At 35.4% G+C, this 18,121-nt stretch overlaps 1 protein-coding gene across 3 annotated transcripts; it reads left to right on the top strand.

Annotated features, from left to right (window-relative positions):
• Window positions 1–6,279: 6,279 nt before the first annotated feature.
• Window positions 6,280–12,296, top strand: LOC130717982 (carboxyl-terminal-processing peptidase 3, chloroplastic). Of its 3 annotated transcripts, XM_057568405.1 has the most exons (13): window positions 6,280–6,736; window positions 7,579–7,660; window positions 7,960–8,090; window positions 8,323–8,409; window positions 8,624–8,702; window positions 8,976–9,055; window positions 9,500–9,535; window positions 9,700–9,819; window positions 10,251–10,337; window positions 10,437–10,586; window positions 10,898–11,005; window positions 11,240–11,330; window positions 11,809–11,948. In XM_057568405.1, exons 1-12 carry the CDS (start codon window positions 6,410–6,412, stop codon window positions 11,327–11,329), a joined length of 1,377 nt encoding a protein of 458 aa, XP_057424388.1. In that variant the 5' UTR covers window positions 6,280–6,409; the 3' UTR covers window position 11,330; window positions 11,809–11,948. The 3 variants fall into 3 exon arrangements, with proteins under 3 accessions (XP_057424388.1, XP_057424386.1, XP_057424387.1); XM_057568403.1 differs by lacking the exon at window positions 11,240–11,330 and having other exon boundaries at window positions 6,281–6,736; window positions 11,809–12,296; XM_057568404.1 differs by lacking the exons at window positions 8,323–8,409; window positions 11,240–11,330 and having other exon boundaries at window positions 6,281–6,736; window positions 11,809–12,296.
• Window positions 12,297–18,121: the final 5,825 nt, after the last annotated feature.

Below are 18,121 nucleotides of genomic sequence, written 5' to 3'. Positions count from 1 at the left end.
ATTTTGATGGGGAGATGGCTATTTCACAGTTGTGCCAAGCTTCCCTAGCCTAAGCCACCAGACAGGAAAAATTCCAAGAAATTGAGTCAAGCGACCCCTTCGTTAAGCGGGTGTTAAATTTGGCACCTCAAGCAACCAATTTAACTCTCCACTTTAAAATAATAATTGTTTAAAATGCCCATTAAATTTAGTACATTCTGGCATTTGAATTTCCGGAATGCTATTCAACATATTCCAACGGTATAAAAAGCTTATTTTTGTGTTTTGGGATTTCTCGGAACTAAAATTTAACATCAACTTGTGTTTCGTAAAATGGAGGGTATTTTGGGGTTTTAGAAAATTTGTAAGGGTGAGAAATTTAATGGGTGGGGTGTTAAATTTAACACCCTCGTTAAGCGCCGGATTAAGGAGCTCGTAGGGTAGTAAATGTGGAATTCATAACAATGAACAAGGGGTCGTCTTGCGTGTTTCTGATTGTTATTTTCAATAAATAGTTGTGGGTTCAAGAGGGAGTTCAAGGGGCTCTTCTTCACAGGCTGATGGGTTCTAAAGGTCAATGTTGGCCCAAATTTTTTTAAGCTAAATACTGATCACTCAATGCTTAATGTGGCTCTTGAAGGAGGTCACTCAATGCTTAATGTGGCTCCTGAAGGAGGTAGTGATGGTCTTGTTTCCATGGAAGGACTAAACGCCCAACAATGAAATGTTCACACCTTATTTTGTATACATTTTATTTATACTCATTTTATTTCTAACCTCTCTTATCATTAATCACATTTGATATTTTCTCTCTCTTACTTTTTCTTTTCTTCCGATATCTCTTCTCCTTCCACCTCTTTCCACCCGAAAGATGGGTGTGAAAGAAACATTACTCCTAAACGCCAGAATGATTCAATTCCTAACTTTGTTCTACTTGTTAAATTGGAAGCTAACCTGAAATTGTTTTATCGATTCATTTCCTTTACATGTTAAGAGAGCTAACATAAATATACATATTAGAAATATACCTTTTAAGGCCTAAACTACAAATTAACTACTATACATTAACACTTCTCAAACATTCATCCCAAGGGCGGAGTGTTCAAAGGTCAGATTTTTGCAATTTCATCTGTCTGTCTTTGTTCGTTCATCCAATCAATCAGATTTTTGTAATTTCGTAGATCCTTCGAGGCCTCCATGCTGTCAACTTGATCAACATTTTGTATCTGAATCTTCTGTTGGGTCGTCAATAGTTATGTCGACCTTTTTTTCCTGTTCGAAGCATAACTTCAGTAAATTCAGAAATATTTCATGCAAACTTTTTTTTTGCAAATTTTACATGTTTCTACGACTTTACTTAGAACATATGCAGCCAATCCTACGAATTTAGCTAAGTTTTAGCAAAACTTCTTGCGAATTTGTCTGAAGATTCTGAATGTTTTATGCGGTATTCTTCTTCTACAACCTCTAGCTCTGAGACAACACATCTTGCTTTTGGAAGCGCTCTTTCGAGCGTGTAGTAAATATTTATTTAAACTTCTAAAACGTGATCCACATTCATTTTGTCGTGAGGAATCCATTTCTTTAATCGGAATTTGATTTCGAGAAACTTGAAAACATGGTATTTTCGAATTGACTAGATTTTGATCACCTTCCGAGCTTTGATATTTGTGTGTTCGAAATGACACATAGGATATAAGGTACCCATAAACAATTGATTCCACATAGAAATATATCTCCATCTAAACTTTTAAAACATGTTACAAACTCGTTTTGTTGTGGGGAATCCACTTCTTATATCAGACTAGATTCCATTTAATTTCAAGAAACTTGGAAAAATGGTATTTTCGAACAGACTAGATTCTGACCACCTTTCAAGCTCTAATATTTGTGGGCCCAAACTGCCACATAGGATTTAAGGTACCCTTAAGCAACAGATGCACATTGTGTTGCAACGACGGTATATTATTTTACTTTTGGTTGGGTCCCACAATACACATATATTTATGTTGTATACTCCAAGCACATTTAATTGGGTCCCACATTTTGGTCCAATGCATATTTTGGTTGAAGCTTGAAAGAAATTATTTTTATTGAAGATCTTGGTTGGGAGGTTGGCTTGCTGGAGATACGAACATGAACAAATGTACTTGAGACTAGGGTGGGACAATTGGCATAACAATTTGACTTATCTCTTATAATGATATTTATATTATAATATAGTATATATCTTTGCCCCACATAAAAATATTTACCCGGATAGCTTTAAAGATTTACCTTCAATGCCACTAAAAGGTTAACTTTATCACTTTTGTTCTAATTGTGCAAAAAAAGGAGACATTTCACTTCATTTCTTTTTCTCTCAGAAGCCCCTCTGCGATTTTTGTTTTGTTTTGTCACTTTTCTTTTTCTTGACATAGTGAGTCTTCATTTTATGTGAGATGAATGGTTGAATAATTTTTTAGTGACTTACATAGAGAAAAATATTTTATGGCGTTGAAAATGAAAAAATTGTTCATTGTGTTCCAAAATATGAAATCTCATTGTGAAAAATTATGATGTGTATTCAAACTATTTTTAATAGTACTGTATTATGTTTTTAGAGTTGTAAATTAATTTATATTTGTTTCCCCCACAATTTGAAAACCCTAGATTTGTTCCAGTGGATCTTAAATTAATTTAAGGCACCAGCAATTCCAACCCAATCTTCCAACGGTCGGCATCTTATAAGACACTTATTTCCAATGGTTGAAAATACAATGTTAAAGTAAGTTTATTGGCGTTATGTTTGGGGTCGACTAATATGGACTAGGTCTATCGTGGACCACTTGTCTTTAGATGGTTTGGTCCCAAAATAACATGTTCTATGCCAATTTATTTAAGTCTTTAGATATATTAAAATTATTTTAAAGGTTCGAATTACATAACGTTTTAAAAGATTAAATAATAATGAAAAATAATTTAAAATCAATATTACAAAAATAACCCTTTTCATTATCGCTCCCCTTCCACTGTCATCACCTTCCATCGACCGTCACCGCTATCGAAAACAGTTCTCCTCATCATCGCAGTGACATGCAATGCAAAACCCAGAACCTCGACACTAAAACCTAGAACCACCACCACTGAAAACCTAGAACTTCACAACTGAAACCCATAACCACCACCACCACAGAAATCCAGAACCACCACCAGTAAAACCCCTAGGCCTTCACGCCATTGATGTCAGGGATCAGATCGATGAATGCAACCACGTCGTCGTGATGAAACACAAATAATCTTCTTCGATCCATAATCATGACCTCACCGACCACCAGATTTGCAACCTAGAATCCTCGTATTCTTCTGCCCAAAACCCACCCAAGGCGACGAAGACGATCGGGCAGAGGTCCTGTCGCCACCTCCACCACCTGACTAGAGGCCAGAACCAAACAACCATCAATCCAAAGATGAAGGAATGAACATGCAAAATGAAAAGAGGACAAGATCCAAAAAAAGTGGGATGAAAAACTGCTTGTTACATTCTTCCTACATATTACAAATTTTCTCGAATCTGCTATAGAATCAGTAAATAAACAGGTCTAAGCTTTGATTGAGGGAGAGAAGAGAGGCAAAGGAACAGAAGGAGAAGAAGATGATGTCAATCCCACGACCACAGTCACACCACTGCACTATCATCGAAGCCAACAAGATCTTAAGGTTGGTTTTCCATATTTGAGCATAGTTCCAACCATCACGCTGTCGTGCCACCACCTCCATCCTCCACCGCCTAGATCCACGTGGTTTCAAGATCTGGGACTTGATATGTGAATCGTCCACCCCGATGATTGGACCTTGAGATTTGTTTCTCAAATTCATCTGGTCGTCGGCTTGTGGGGGTTTATAGAATTACAGGTTGGTGAGGCGTGGTGGGGGCGTGAAGAAGAGGCCGCTAGCACCAACTATCTGCTCCGAAATGGAAAACAAGGTTGGGAAATGAACATTGATATTGAAGAAGAAGGTTGATGCGGTTGTGATAAGGAGGTAGTGGCGACAAAGAAGGAGGTTGGTGGCGTGGTTTTGTGGGAAAGGGGAAGCTAACCTTTTTACCATAGTAATAAGAACAATTGGAAAATGCAACGCATCCAATTTTATCTTGGGAGAAGAGGAGTGCTAGATGTGAGGGATAATTGACAGATGATTTTGGGGATAGTTTTATTCAAAAAGAATAATTTTTTCAATGTGAAAGTTATTAAGTGGTCCATGGATTTTTTTTTTATAAGCCCCCATTGCATTCAAAACACCACAAGGGGTGCTAACCCCAATACAATGAGAAAAAGAAGACTAGTCAAAAAGGGACTAGAACTTGAGAAAACAATAAATACACGAGAGGAAGAAAATAGAAAAAAAAAATGAGAAACCAAAAAGAATGCCAAAGAAATGATAACCAATCATTGGCTAAACTCAATGTTGTCAATCTCTAGAAATTACCTAATCACATGCAAAAATTACATTTTTAAAATCATAATAATTACAAAGTCACTCTAATAATATTAAAAATGATCCAAATCATCCAACAAAGACAATTAAAATCATGCATAATATTACCAAATATCTAAATCTAAGGTACGTGAGTCATAACTAATTAAAAAAATATCAAAACAAGTTATGATAAACTTAAAACTAGAACAAATAAGCACTAATCATCATCTCCAAATTTAAAATTCGCCAACACCATCGAATTCAGCACCACTAGAATCATCATCATCGTCATCACCATTGCCATCAATAACTTCCTCATATGAGATAGACATACACCCTCCAAGATTAGGATCAAGGCCCTAATTCTCAAGGTCCTATGGAACTAATTGCACTGAGGGCTAGAGATGAAGGAGTGAAGTCGTGGAAGGAGGAAGGAACGAGTGTGACTGTGAACGAATGAGTTAGCAATGCAAGAATGATGAATGATTTTGCTAAAAGTCCTAAATTGATGGGCCAAATGTATGAAACTCTCATGTACTAATCATTTTTTGACGTCTAGCCCAAGTAAGTTAATCTCGTGGTAATCTCGCTATTGCATACGAGATTACGAGATATCTCTAGAGATCACCTGTGATTTAAAAAAAAGTTATTACGCCATGTTGAACTCGGTTTTAAAACCTAAGGCCTCGTTGGGGTGGTTGCCAGTTTTTGGTTTTTGGTTTTCAAATGCAAATTTGAAAATAAAACATGTTCGGAAAAAAATGGAGCTAAAGTGATTTTTTATTGATTTTCAAAACCGTCTTAGCGTGTTTTTCAAAACCACAAAATATGGTTTTGTGATTATGGTTTTGAGTTTCAATAACATGTAACTTCATCACCATCACCACCCACCGCCATCACCACCAACACCACAACCACCTTCACCACCACCACTGCCAATCTCCATGTCACCACCTCCACATGCATCCTCCACCCGTGCCACCGCCACTACCACCTCCACCACCGCCTCCCACCACCCTTCGCCATTGTCACTTGCGCCATCACCACCTCCACCGTCGCCATCACCACTACCTCTGCTACTACTACCACCACTACTCTCCAACACCACCACCACCACCCTCCAGCACCACCACCTCTACCACCGCTACAACCACCACGTCGCTGCAACCCCCACCATCATCACGACCACCAGGTAACACCCCTCCACCACCACACATTCATTGCCACTACAACCACTTCCACTGGCGCCAACTCGCCATCGACGTTGGCGCCACCACCTCCAACACTGTCATTGTTGCCACCTCCACCACTATTGTCGCTGCTGCCACCACCACACTCACCACCACAACCGCCACTATCACCGTCAATAAGTCACATAAAAAATCTACCACCGCTGCTATTTGGCATCTCCATTATCATGTCGCCGCTATCACTCATTCCCGTGAATTCACAAAGTTGATAATTATGGATTTACAAAGTTGACAACAAATTTTTTAAAACTCAAAACCATAAAAAATAAAAAATTGATTTATAAAACCGAAAACTAGTTTTAGTTTTTAAGAATTTCGATACATAAAACTAAAAACCACGCCGAACGAACCTTAATATAACAATCTTGTAAGGAATTATGAGATATTTCTAAAGATTGATAACCATAGAAGACACGCACTATATGTGCTAAAATAAGGAGTTGATTTTTCTTGTTCTAAGATACGTACACGCGAGCATACGGAATCTGAGAATCAAGCACAGCCACAACCGAAGAAGATTCAGGTGGAGTCCCACACCCACGTTTCAAGTTCAACAACACACATTATATATTCTTATGTTGAATATGATAAACATAACATTACATTTAGCGGTCACCAACACGCAACAACCGTCACTAGTCACTACCACTAATAAGTAATAAGCTTTTCTCTCCGATGGTACCATTCAGCAGCAAAAACTAACTAAAGAAAAAAGGAAAATGAAGAATCTTTGTCACAATTTGGACATTAAAGCTGCAATTCCAGGTAAAGTGGCGAAACCCATTTCGGTAGCAGCGTTTCCTCGTAGGTTGTGGTTCCCGACATGGACACGGCAGAGGAAGGTGTCGGTGTCGGTGTCGGTGTCGTCGATTGAGGAAGAGAAGAAGGTGAAGATGCAGTGCCGTGAGTGGATTGAAAGTGCAGCCAAAAGTGCTTTTGGATTTGGCGTTTCAGCTTCTATCTTCTTCTCTGTTTTTTGCCACGCGCCGCCGCAGGCTCTCGCTCAGTCACTCACCGTCGCTTTTCCCGTTTCACGGGCACCAGAGGTCATTTATTTTTCTATCTTTCTTTTGGCTTTATTTTTCTTCAGTAAATAAATATCCATATTAAAATCGTTTACGTAATAAAAGTAACAAATGATGAAATAATTGTGTTAATGGTAAAATTAGTCCATAAGTTTTTAAGCGAGTTTGATTTTACCACTAAACGTCAATTTTTTAGAGGAACTAAAATTAAATTAAATTCGCTTACAAAGTCATAGACTAATCTAACGATTAATTCAATAATTTTCATCCAAAACAGAAGATGAAATAATTTATGTGTTTCCATTTCAGAAAAAAGTGTTTATTTTTGTTAAAATTATTAGTAACTTTTTTAATAAGTCATAAACATTTTTAATTAATTATTTCTATATAATCCTATTTTATTAATTAAGTAAAATAAAAGTAAAAATAATGTTTTTTGTTAAAATTATTAGTAATTCTTGGATGACCTTACTGTCTCTATGCACAACTAGTCAGAAACAGGATATATTAAAATAATGATGAAAAAAACAATAAAACCCTTCCTGAAGTCTTTTTAGCTTCATCCTTAGTTATTGATTTGGTTGAGGCTATATGCAATGTGCTCACACATGAATTATTCCATTTTTCTTTGTAATTCACAGGGAAGTAAAATAGTTCAATTCTACTTTTGTTGAAATGTTGGCAAATAACGACTATCCTCTTGAATTTTGCTTGCACCTCAGTCATGATGCTGAAAATGCAAATATGAATATTCAACTCTGAGGCAATTGTAGTGAGCTTTAAGCAAATTGACTTTGATGATACTAGAGTTTTGTTTAACCTTAACATGAACCATGCTGAGTGAAGAAAAGGTTATTTGTTAGGTAAATGCAGTTCAAAGAACTCTTGTGGAAGCATGGGGTTTGATTCGAGAAACATTTGTTGACCCTACATTTAATCATCAAGGTATTTCTGGTTTCTTACCATATTCTACTTTCAGGCTTGAAGTACTGACTTTGAGAACAGAATACATTTACACTTGTCTATTGGGGTTCTTTCTTATTTTTAAAAATAAAATAGGTGCTGCCAACTTGATTATTTAATTAAGTTAATTTCTCAGCTACTTATGAACCTTTGAAACAAGATTTTAGGGCTGAACGATTTTTCTTGATAAAAAGTTCCAATACGTAACATTTGCATGGATAATAAAATGTATAATGTTTGCATGGAAGGATCGACAATTAAATGCCCATGTTTATTTGTAGATTGGGATATGAAGTTGCAGCAAACAATGGTGGAAATGTTTCCCCTGAACTCAGCTGATGCAGCCTACACAAAAGTCAGTGGAATGGTTTCTACCCTTGGAGATCCGTTCACTCGAATTATCAGTCCAAAGGTCTTGCACTGCAACTAAAATTTGCTTTTCTGGAATCTCAATCTTGTTTTCTTGGTCAATAGAAAAAGCAGTAACTAGAGATATGATCACATATCCTTGTCTATGTTACCTCTTCTGGTGTGTAGCTTCCATATGAAATGGACTATTCTTATAAAACTTTTTAAGATAACAAGTCTATTTTTAAAATCGGACTTTTTTTTATAATTAATTTTAACAGTTATCATACTAACAGGAATACCAAGGATTTAGAATTGGAAGTGATGGGAACTTACAAGGAGTAGGCCTCTTCATAAATGTTGAACCAAGAACGGGACATTTGGTTAGTGACTTGTGAAAAACACTAAATTTTCAGCAATCAAATACATTCAAGTTTTATGGTGATTGTTCTCAGGTCATTTGATTATGTAATTCAGCTCTGCCTGGTTTCATTTTCTCATTTAAATTTCTCTGCCACTACAGAACTAGATATTGATTATGACAATGCACCTCTTTCTCATTTGAATTATGATATTCTGAAAAAAATGAATTTGCAGGTTGTTTTGTCATGTATAGAAGGCAGTCCGGCTGCGCGTGCTGGTATACATCAAGGAGATGAATTGGTTGAGATAAATGGTACTGACCAAGTATCTGAATCTTTTCTCATTTGTGAAGCTATTTAATTATAGTTTTCTAATTATTGAATACTACTACTGAATGTATCACATTAATTGGACTCTCTCTCCCTTTCAATTCTCCAATTCAGTAGGTTAAGGTTAATCTTGAGAAGTTAATATAAATTGAGAATGGACGTGAGAGAGTTATTTAGTTCTTATAATAAGGACGGGGTTGTATTTTAGATCTTAAGTGAAATGAGTAATTTTACTTGGAAATATTTTGATTTTGCAGGGGAGAGTGTTGATGGCATTGATAGTGAGGCTGCAGCACAGAGGCTTCGAGGGAATGCTGGAACAACAGTAACAGTAAAGGTTCATTGTGAAATCATCATACTTCCATTTTTTTCGTATAAGCTTTATTTGAACTAGAGATATGCCTCTGAAAAGGTTTCATAGATACCTTTGAAACGTTGATATTTTTGTTGAAAATGGTTCAATTTTCAGCCTTTATTTATTTTGCTTTTTACTGGGGTTAAGGATAATTTCAATCTTGATTCTTTATAAAAATGGGCACTGATGTATGAGAGAGGGTGCTTTAGAATTTTTCTGCAGTTGTTGAGAAATGAGAAGTCTCACGTTGACTGGCCATATAAGTGTTTATAAAGGGTAGAGGAACCCTCACCTCTAAGCTAGCTTTTGGGGTAGAGTTAGGCCTCCCTAATTCTAATAGTAGCTAAAATCTTTCATTCCTTAGTGGCTTTCTTGAGAATTTGAGCATTGTTCTAGAAACTAACTTTTAAAGCTTTTCTTCTCCAGGTCAAAAACTCAGGGAGAAGCTCTTACATCCGGGAGGTAATGTTGACTTATTTCTTCTACTTATGTTCTTATGATTCATGAAATGTCAACTTATTTCTTCTACACTTCTTATGTTGTTACTTTATGCAAAAGCATTTATGTGACAAACTTTTCCCCTTTTATTTTGATTTTAAATTCACAAAACTAAAATATACCTGAAGGTCAAACTTCCAAGGGAGTGTATCAAGCTCTCTCCAATATCCAGTGCCATCATCCCTCATAGATCCCCCGAAGGGCAGGCGATAAAAACTGGCTATGTGAAACTGTCAACCTTCTCTCAGGTGAGCAAAACAATCAGCTATAAAAAAAAATTGCAATCTGTACATAGTTAAACTTGAAAAGGTAAAATATATCAGGGTGTTGCTCCAGTACTCATTGAAAATGGGAGATATAGTACCTTTAGTTCATTTTTTAGCATCCAAAGGACAAGATTGTAGATTAAAAAAAATTACTTATGGAGAAAACATGATTAAAGGTATGGAACCCTTCACTTTTAGAGGGGTACCAAAGAAATTGTCAATATATAATTCAACTACCATTAATTGCTTGGACCTTAATTATTTTAATGTTTATTATATGACAGATCAACTTATGTTTCATTTTCCTTAAGGAAAGATTAGATTCAGGATTCGGAAAATCGGTCTTCCGATTCACAATTCAAATATTCAGTCGCCATGTTACAGTATGAACTTTTCCTGTTCCTTCTTGACAGACTGCTGCTGAAGACATGGAGAATGCTATTCAGGACATGAAGAATCAAGGAGTACACTCATACATACTAGATCTACGGAACAATCCTGTAATTTACTTCTATGATGAAAAGTTTCAATGTTATCATCTCTGAAACAATTGAACTTAGAAGTGTTTTCCTCCTTTTCTTTCTGTAATTTCATTGCAGGGTGGTTTGGTAAAAGCTGGTCTTGATGTTGCCCAGATGTGGTTAGATGGAGATGAAACTCTAGTGAATACAATCGATAGAAGCGGGGATGTTTTACCAATTAACATGGTCAATGGACATGCTATAACACATGATCCACTTGTGGTGATAGTGAGTACTAACTTTCGGCATAGACTATGCATTTTAATAATAAAATATTTTAATGAGTCAAAAAATGCTAACTTCAGTATTTGATGTTGCAATTGGTACCCAAATAAATTCCTTAAATGTATTCCTGTATGACCATGCTCCTATGTTAGCAAAGGTTCATTATCAACAACTCACCTTTATGCCTAGAATCCTTTACCATTCAACTATATAGTAAATATGAGTCTGTCAAATCTTGGGTTTCCATAAGCATTAAAATTACCTTTTGTAGAAATTACTAGTTCAATGAACTACATTTTTTCAATCCTTAACAGGTCAATGAGGGAAGTGCAAGTGCCAGCGAGATTTTAGCTGGGGCATTACATGATAATGGTAGAGCTATTCTTGTAGGGCACAAAACATTTGGCAAAGGAAAGATTCAGGTACCATTCCTTTTTTTTGTTATATGATCACACGGATGTTTTAAGTATTTAAATCTTGTTTTTAAACTGCATTTCTAAAAGGCAAATCATGAAACGAAGAGGTATTGTAATGTATATATGAGGTCGATAATGTACTCCAAGTCTACTGTAAGTGTGTTTTCCATTTTAAAGGCATGTACCATGCATACTTTCACTACAGGGGAAAAAATTTAACACATTATACAAAATCAACAGTACTTAATTGGAAGAGAGTCAAGAGACAATATAAAAGTTGAGGGGGAAACAGAGAATTTTTTCTCATCGGGGGTGATCGCCCATTTGTAATGTATGTAGTTCCTTTCCCGTGCATATACATATATGATCTGAAATAATTCATAGATCCCGCTTGGATACGGACTTAAAAGCACTTATTGCAGGTTACCTACTAAAAAAAGCATGGGATAATCTCCAATAGGTGTTCTTAGTCTGCATCCAAACGGGTTCATAATCATAAACTACTATGGAGTTCTGTCTTCATAATGTTCTATTTTGATCTATGTTTTCCCATGAAAGTTAATTTCAAAGTAAACAAACTGTAAACTTTGAGTAATTCTTACAGAAGTTGTTTATAAGCACAACCAATCAAAACTCTCGATAATATCAAAACAACTTGAACAAAAAAAATTCTGTCCTTTTTATCTGTATTATTTTGATATATCTTGAGTTTTTTATTGGTAGTCCCTATATGCACTGTACTCATGCAAGAATTACTCAAATTTAGTCCCAAGGCTTGTTCCTATTTTTGATATCTTGGTTGATTGCAGAGTGTGACTCAGCTTCATGATGGGTCAGCCCTGTTTGTTACAGTAGCAAAATATCTCTCACCAGCCAAACATGACATAGATAAGGTTGGGATAACCCCAGACGTGCAGTGCACCACAGAGATGCTGAATTCACCCAAAGATAAGGAGCTTTCAACCAAAGATCAAAGGAGCTCGGTCTCGTCTTTAGAAGCAGATTCATGCATCATGGTAGCTGAACACGAGTTGGATATGAAGGATTCCAAGGGAAGTGCTTCTTGAACATTCCCTTGTTTTCATGATCCCATTTTCTTTTCAGCGTTTAAAGTTGAAAGGACAGTTAGCTGAGTCAGCCTGTATATCACTTTGTACAATGTGACATTGTAATTACTAGTCATGGTAAGTATACAAAATAGAGAAACCGGTTGTATATATCATTCAATAGAATCATACAAAATTCACTTCCTAGTTGAAGCATAATAAATTATCCAATTATTGTACTTTCTACATAATTGATCTTCCTCAGGGCTGGACGAGATGATCTTTGATTAAGCTGAGTGGTGCAGTGGCAATGCACAATGGAGCACAGCGGCAAAATGCACTCTGACACTCAAGTTAGGTCAAGATTAGAAAGAGAATCTCAAAGTCAAGGAAGAACAATATGAATTGTCCAAATAACTTACAGTGCAAGCAAACCTCATATACCAGTCTTCTTGTTTGTTGAATTGCACGAGAAGTAATCGATAGCCAGTCTATCATAACTGAATGGCCAGGTGGCGTAACATTCTTAACTCTGGTTGAGTTAGTTTGACCATGGTTCTAATGGTTCAACTCTTATAGTTAAGTCCACTGGTTAGAATGATGGAAGCTTCGTCTTCCTTGGTATGAACGCGTGAGGCCGTGGAATTCCTTCTGGTCGTTTGGGCTAGCATTGATGGCATTTTGGCCATGTGGCGGCCCAGAACAAGAATATTTTAAGACAAAGTTGGACTATAGCTCAAAGCAGTTCAACGGAGAAGAAAAACCACTCTTGCAGAATTTAATGAAGTGACACAATAAAATCCTTCAATTAAATGGAAACAACTATTACATATCAGTAGCTGATTACAAACTTCATAATGTTGCTCATCATATAGGTATTCTTACAAAATGGTAAAACATATATGGTACCATTTTCAACAAACAAGCATAAACATACAAGACAAAGTAGATTATCCCAGCAATTCACTGCAACGTGAATGCCACAAGGGAAGCCAGAACAGAAGAATACAAGAATACCCTAGAAACAGGCAAAGCAAACCCAGCTCCAGCCTCCAACTGCCCAGTGGGAGCAATCCCTGAATCCTGTGCCACAATGTTGGTCACACAAAACAAGCCCACAAGCATTGCTACCATCAAAATTTTAGCAGTGAAGCTACCAAATGGTGTCATTTCCGCAGAGTTGCTGTTTCTATAATGAAATGGCCAAAGAGGACTACTTGTATTGGCTGCCAACTTAATTGTTGAATGATAGAACAGAAAATTGAACTTATATAGGAGTTAGAAAAACTTGCTCAGGGTCACACCAAAAGGTCATTTTTAAGTTGGTGAAATGGTACATTAAACATTAGCCATCTTTCGTTTCACCATTCCTTTTTGGTTAAGGCTGTTATGACCCCACAGGACCAATGAATGCTATCTGGTACAGGGTGGAATTGCATTCTCAAAGAGCCCCTTACGTCACAGTTATAGTAGGAATAAGATAAATAGTTAAATACTAACAACACACTATTATAAATCCACTCCTAAGTCCTAACGCTCTTAAATGTGATTGATTTAATTTTTACTAAGTCAGAGAAATACGGTGATTATTTTGTAAATAGGTCCCCATAAGTAGTGTGCATGAGAGTGTGTTCAAAAGGGATTGTGGTCCTCTCATTTTGAAAATTCATTGATGCTCTTTCATGTTCACATTTTGTATCCATCTCGTTTTTATATATATATATATATATATATATATATATATATATATATATATATATATAAGTGAGATCTTTAAAATATTTATTAAAAAAGAGATGTTTCAGTTATTAAATATGCATGAGAGAAGTTAATCTACAGTTGAGTTTCTTAGATGGGTTGGATCACTAACACGTTTGGATTCCTGAACTCTTTTACTTCTCTAGTTTTTGGTTACTTTAGAATGGAAAAACAAATTAAGCAAAAAGAAGTGTGAAAGGAATTGATTGGCAGGCTTTCTTTTCTCAATTCATTGCAACTGGTGGGAACTCTTTTTCATCAGCAGAAGCTCCCTTGACATAGCAACAGTTCTGAGCCTTTTAGAAGGAATTGGTCTATGGTGCAAACTAGGATTATGTCCCGTTGCCGTGCGATGCACGGACGGACGAGCGATTCTGTGTGTTATGATTTTTAATTCAATGATTTATAAAATTAACAAATTTATTTATACACCATTAACTTTATCGAAACATTGGTGATGTTAAACTAATTATTAACTTTAGTGTATATAGTATATAAAATATATGGACATTTGAAGTTTTTACATACGTGTGATGCACAGATGCAAGGAAAAGACAATATACAATTATACATAGGTTTAGCCAATATATATGGGCTCATACTGCCACATAGGTTTAGCCAATATATATGTCACAATACCTCACATCAGTACTGAGTATCAATGGAGCAAACACTCCTTCAGCAACCCACCTGACTTTTGTCTAGCTCGAGAACACGTGGGCTCTTATGCACCCACATCCAAAACTGCATATTGAAGATGGCAAGGTAGTGACAATTCCTTGGTTGCTCCAAAACCTCATTGTTCTTCACCCAACAATTCTGATTTATAAACTTTAGTACAATTTCTCTTCCACTGCCTTTTACGACACATTCCTTTGAGATGCCTCTAAAAAGAGTGAAAACAAATATAGATAAATAAGATGGAATATGAATTGAGGGTCTGCTCTAATGCTAAGAGAGCAAATAATTCTTGCTGGCATAGAAAGATTAACAAAACATTGAGTTGTTCTTCCGGAAATTGAAAACCATTGTTGCTCATTCTTTTCTCTTTGTGGTTGATTTGACTCTAGTATTAGGGTTTAATGTTCACAGAAAAAGCTTCAGTTCAGCAAACTGTTTGTTAAGATAATGCCAGGTGGAGAAAAAAATGGAGAAAAAAATCTATGAGGAAGAAATTATGCATCTTAGTTCAAAAAATTTGAGCACGATACTAAAATACATGGCCAACAATTCTATAAGAAAATTCAAAATTTGAGGTTATAAACAACACTTAATAAAATGTTTATAAACTAATATTTTCCTTTTCTGCGTACTTACATTAGGAAACAGTCAACATTACCCACTTGGTCATAAAACAATAAAACTGAAACAATAAAAATGAAGATCATAAATAAATGAAAGGAAGCAAATATATGGTTCATTCACAATCTTCATAGTTGTGCTTACCCACTATTATATAAAACATTATAGATTAAATTGATCCCACTGCTTCGATCAATAATAGGTAAAAAGCATTCGTCCATCACAGTTAGTGCAATAGCTAGCTTGGAATTGCATTCGAACCTTGTACCATTCACATTTAACCCTTCTGATCCCCTATGCCAAATTAGTCCTATCAATTCGGCTAACATTAAAAAAAAAAACCCTAACTTTCACTTCATATTGAATTCTAAAGCTAAATAATATGGTTATTTGGATCAGGTTCTATAATCCTAGTATATCATATAAAACTAATAAACGCTTTAAATTTTTTCTTTTAATTGAAATAAAACAATTACTAAAAAAATATAATACTAACTTTTTATTCATTGTCGTACTTTTAAATTTTACTAACTTAAATAAAATAACACAAATAAATCAATATTATAATCTAATAAAATAAACTTATATTTGTCTAAATTAATAAAATATTTATAAAATTTTATATTCACACTTGAATGGTCATTATTTTAAAAAAAAATAATTATAATTTGTTATAAAGAAATCATAATAAAAAAATACAATAAACTTTAAGCTTAAATCATTATTAAAAAACCTATCAGCTATTGGAATAAGCTCCTTTATAAGAAAATTTTCTAGAACTTTTAAGCTAGTCAAATTAGTTTCAAGCTAGTGAAAAAAAGTTATAAGTTAACTAAAATAACATACCAAACATAGCCATAAAAAGTAAATTATACAATTTTTACATATGATCAACATAAAAATGATAAAGAAGATTAATATGAAAGTAATTAATTATAGCAAAATGAATTTATAAAAAAATAACAAACTTATGTACTAAATTCAAATATGCTTACAAAAAACTAAATTCAAATATAAGAACATCTAAAGAAAAAAGAAGAAGCAATTAATACTTAAATAATAAAAAATACAGCACAAACCTGTAAATGGTGAGCCCATGTCGTTTAGAGATCCAAATTTTCCAAGCTTGCTTCCTTCGAAATACTCGCACAAATTTAATGTCTCACGGTTGATCAAATTTCTTGTCCCAATACCTGCAATAAGTAAAAATTAATTTAAAGATTATTTATACAAAATTAATTTTACTTAATATTTAAAATTATAAATGCTGAAAAAAGGGAGAAAACCGGTCAAAACTTAAAAAAAAACCGGCTCCAGCCGGTCAAAACCGGTCTGGAACCGGTCAACAACAGTTGGATGACCTGCTCAGCAGGTCACCCACTATATAAAGTTCATTCCACTCTTTCTCACCCCAAAAACCCTAGCCGCCCACCTCTCATCTCTCATTCTCTCTGAAACGTCTTCATCCTCCTATCTTCTCCTCTCTTCTTCTCACTTCTTCTTCTTCTTCTTCTTCTTCTTCTTCTTCTTCTTCTTCTTCTTCTTCTGCTTATAAAAAAAAAAAACTTCTTCTTCTTCTTCTTCCTCCTTTTCTCCTTCTCATCTTCCCGTTCTCCCCCTCATCCTCTCTTCCCCTTCTTTTTTCCTCTTCTTATACTGTTCTTCAAACCCGATTCTTCTTCTTCCTCATTTTCGCCCCCAACCGATCCAAAACAATAACTTTCGCCCCCTGCCGATCGAAAACCCTCATTTTTCTCCAAAACCGAGTCAAGAAGCACCTGGATCGGAGATTTTTAAAACGATTTGATGCATGCAAGGCTCGTTGCTATCCAAGCAACGATTTTTTCACCAAAATCCGAGGGAAGAAGCACCTGGATCGGACATTTAAGGCTCTGAGGTATGTAAAAATCAAATTTTTACTTGATTTTGTTTGTTTAAAATTTTCACTAACTGAATCCCTCTCCTCTCCCTCCCAGATCATCTCCCTGTCAACCAAATTGGACTTGCAAGCCACTGAAGATGGATTTTTTTTTTTTCATGTAAATATCAATATTCAGTGTAAAAGAACAATTTTTTACTATAAAGTTTGATTTTTTATGTAAAGTTTGGATTTTTATTAATATTGCTATAAGATGTATGCTAAATGCTAACCTCTTTAATGCTCCCTTTCTCCTGCTTGTTGATGCAAGTTTGCCTCTACTTCTCCTTCTACTTTCTCATCACCTTCTATTCTGCTTTATACTCTAGTTGATGCAAGCTTCCTCTACTTACTTTCTCCTCTGACCTTCCAATTAATTCGAACAGTGAGAAAGTGAATGATGGGAATAGAGTAGAGTCATGGAAGGTGGTACGGCTGATTGAACAGGTGAACACGGGGAAGGAGGAAAGTGATGCATGAATAGTGGAATGAATAGTGCTCTTAGCTGGAATCAGGACTTTGAAAATAGCCTTTAGATTAGCAGTTGAAATCAACGGTCAGGATTTGATTTCCCTTATGAATAGTGCTTTTCAAACAGCCCGTTAAGTAGATGTAGATATCAAGAATATAACTATACGTCATCATATGATTGTTTGTTTTGTTGACACTTTGATTAATACATGTAGCTATTCCGAGATTTTTAGGTATGGAAATGACGGAATTTAACTTGGCCCACTTTGAACTGTTTGTAAAATCAATGAAAAATTGTTACTTTCTCTCTCTGTGTATGCCTTATTATAAGTTTTTATTTTTTAATTTTTTTCCAGAATATAACTCACTTTACCATATTTATGAAGCATTAATTATTTTTTTCATATTTATCCTTATGTTTTTCTGACAGCATATTTATACTTATAATAGAAGACATTCAAAGATTTTTCATGTTCCTTCTGGAGGGGGGGGTCCCTTCTTATGATTCTGGTTTGAACATCTCACTCCAGAATTCCAGGTTCCCACCTTTCTTGTTCCTCCTTCAGTCTTCTCTCCTGGAGTTCCCTTCTCCAATCTGCAATCACCTTCGCTTTCCTCCTTTCTTTT

Source organism: Lotus japonicus, chromosome 5 (genome assembly GCF_012489685.1).
Source record: "Lotus japonicus ecotype B-129 chromosome 5, LjGifu_v1.2".
NCBI classification, from domain to species: Eukaryota; Viridiplantae; Streptophyta; class Magnoliopsida; order Fabales; family Fabaceae; genus Lotus; species Lotus japonicus.
This window is presented reverse-complemented; position numbering and strand designations above follow the sequence as displayed.

Excerpts from the sequence above, each read along its gene's own strand:
- LOC130717982 (XM_057568403.1), top strand. The coding sequence starts at position 6,410 with ATGAAGAATCTTTGTCACAATTTGGACATTAAAGCTGCAATTCCAGGT. Across the intron at positions 8,410-8,623 it reads AACCAAGAACGGGACATTTG|GTTGTTTTGTCATGTATAGA; the intron begins GTTAGTGACTTG and ends ATGAATTTGCAG. Across the intron at positions 8,703-8,975 it reads TGAATTGGTTGAGATAAATG|GGGAGAGTGTTGATGGCATT; the intron begins GTACTGACCAAG and ends TTGATTTTGCAG.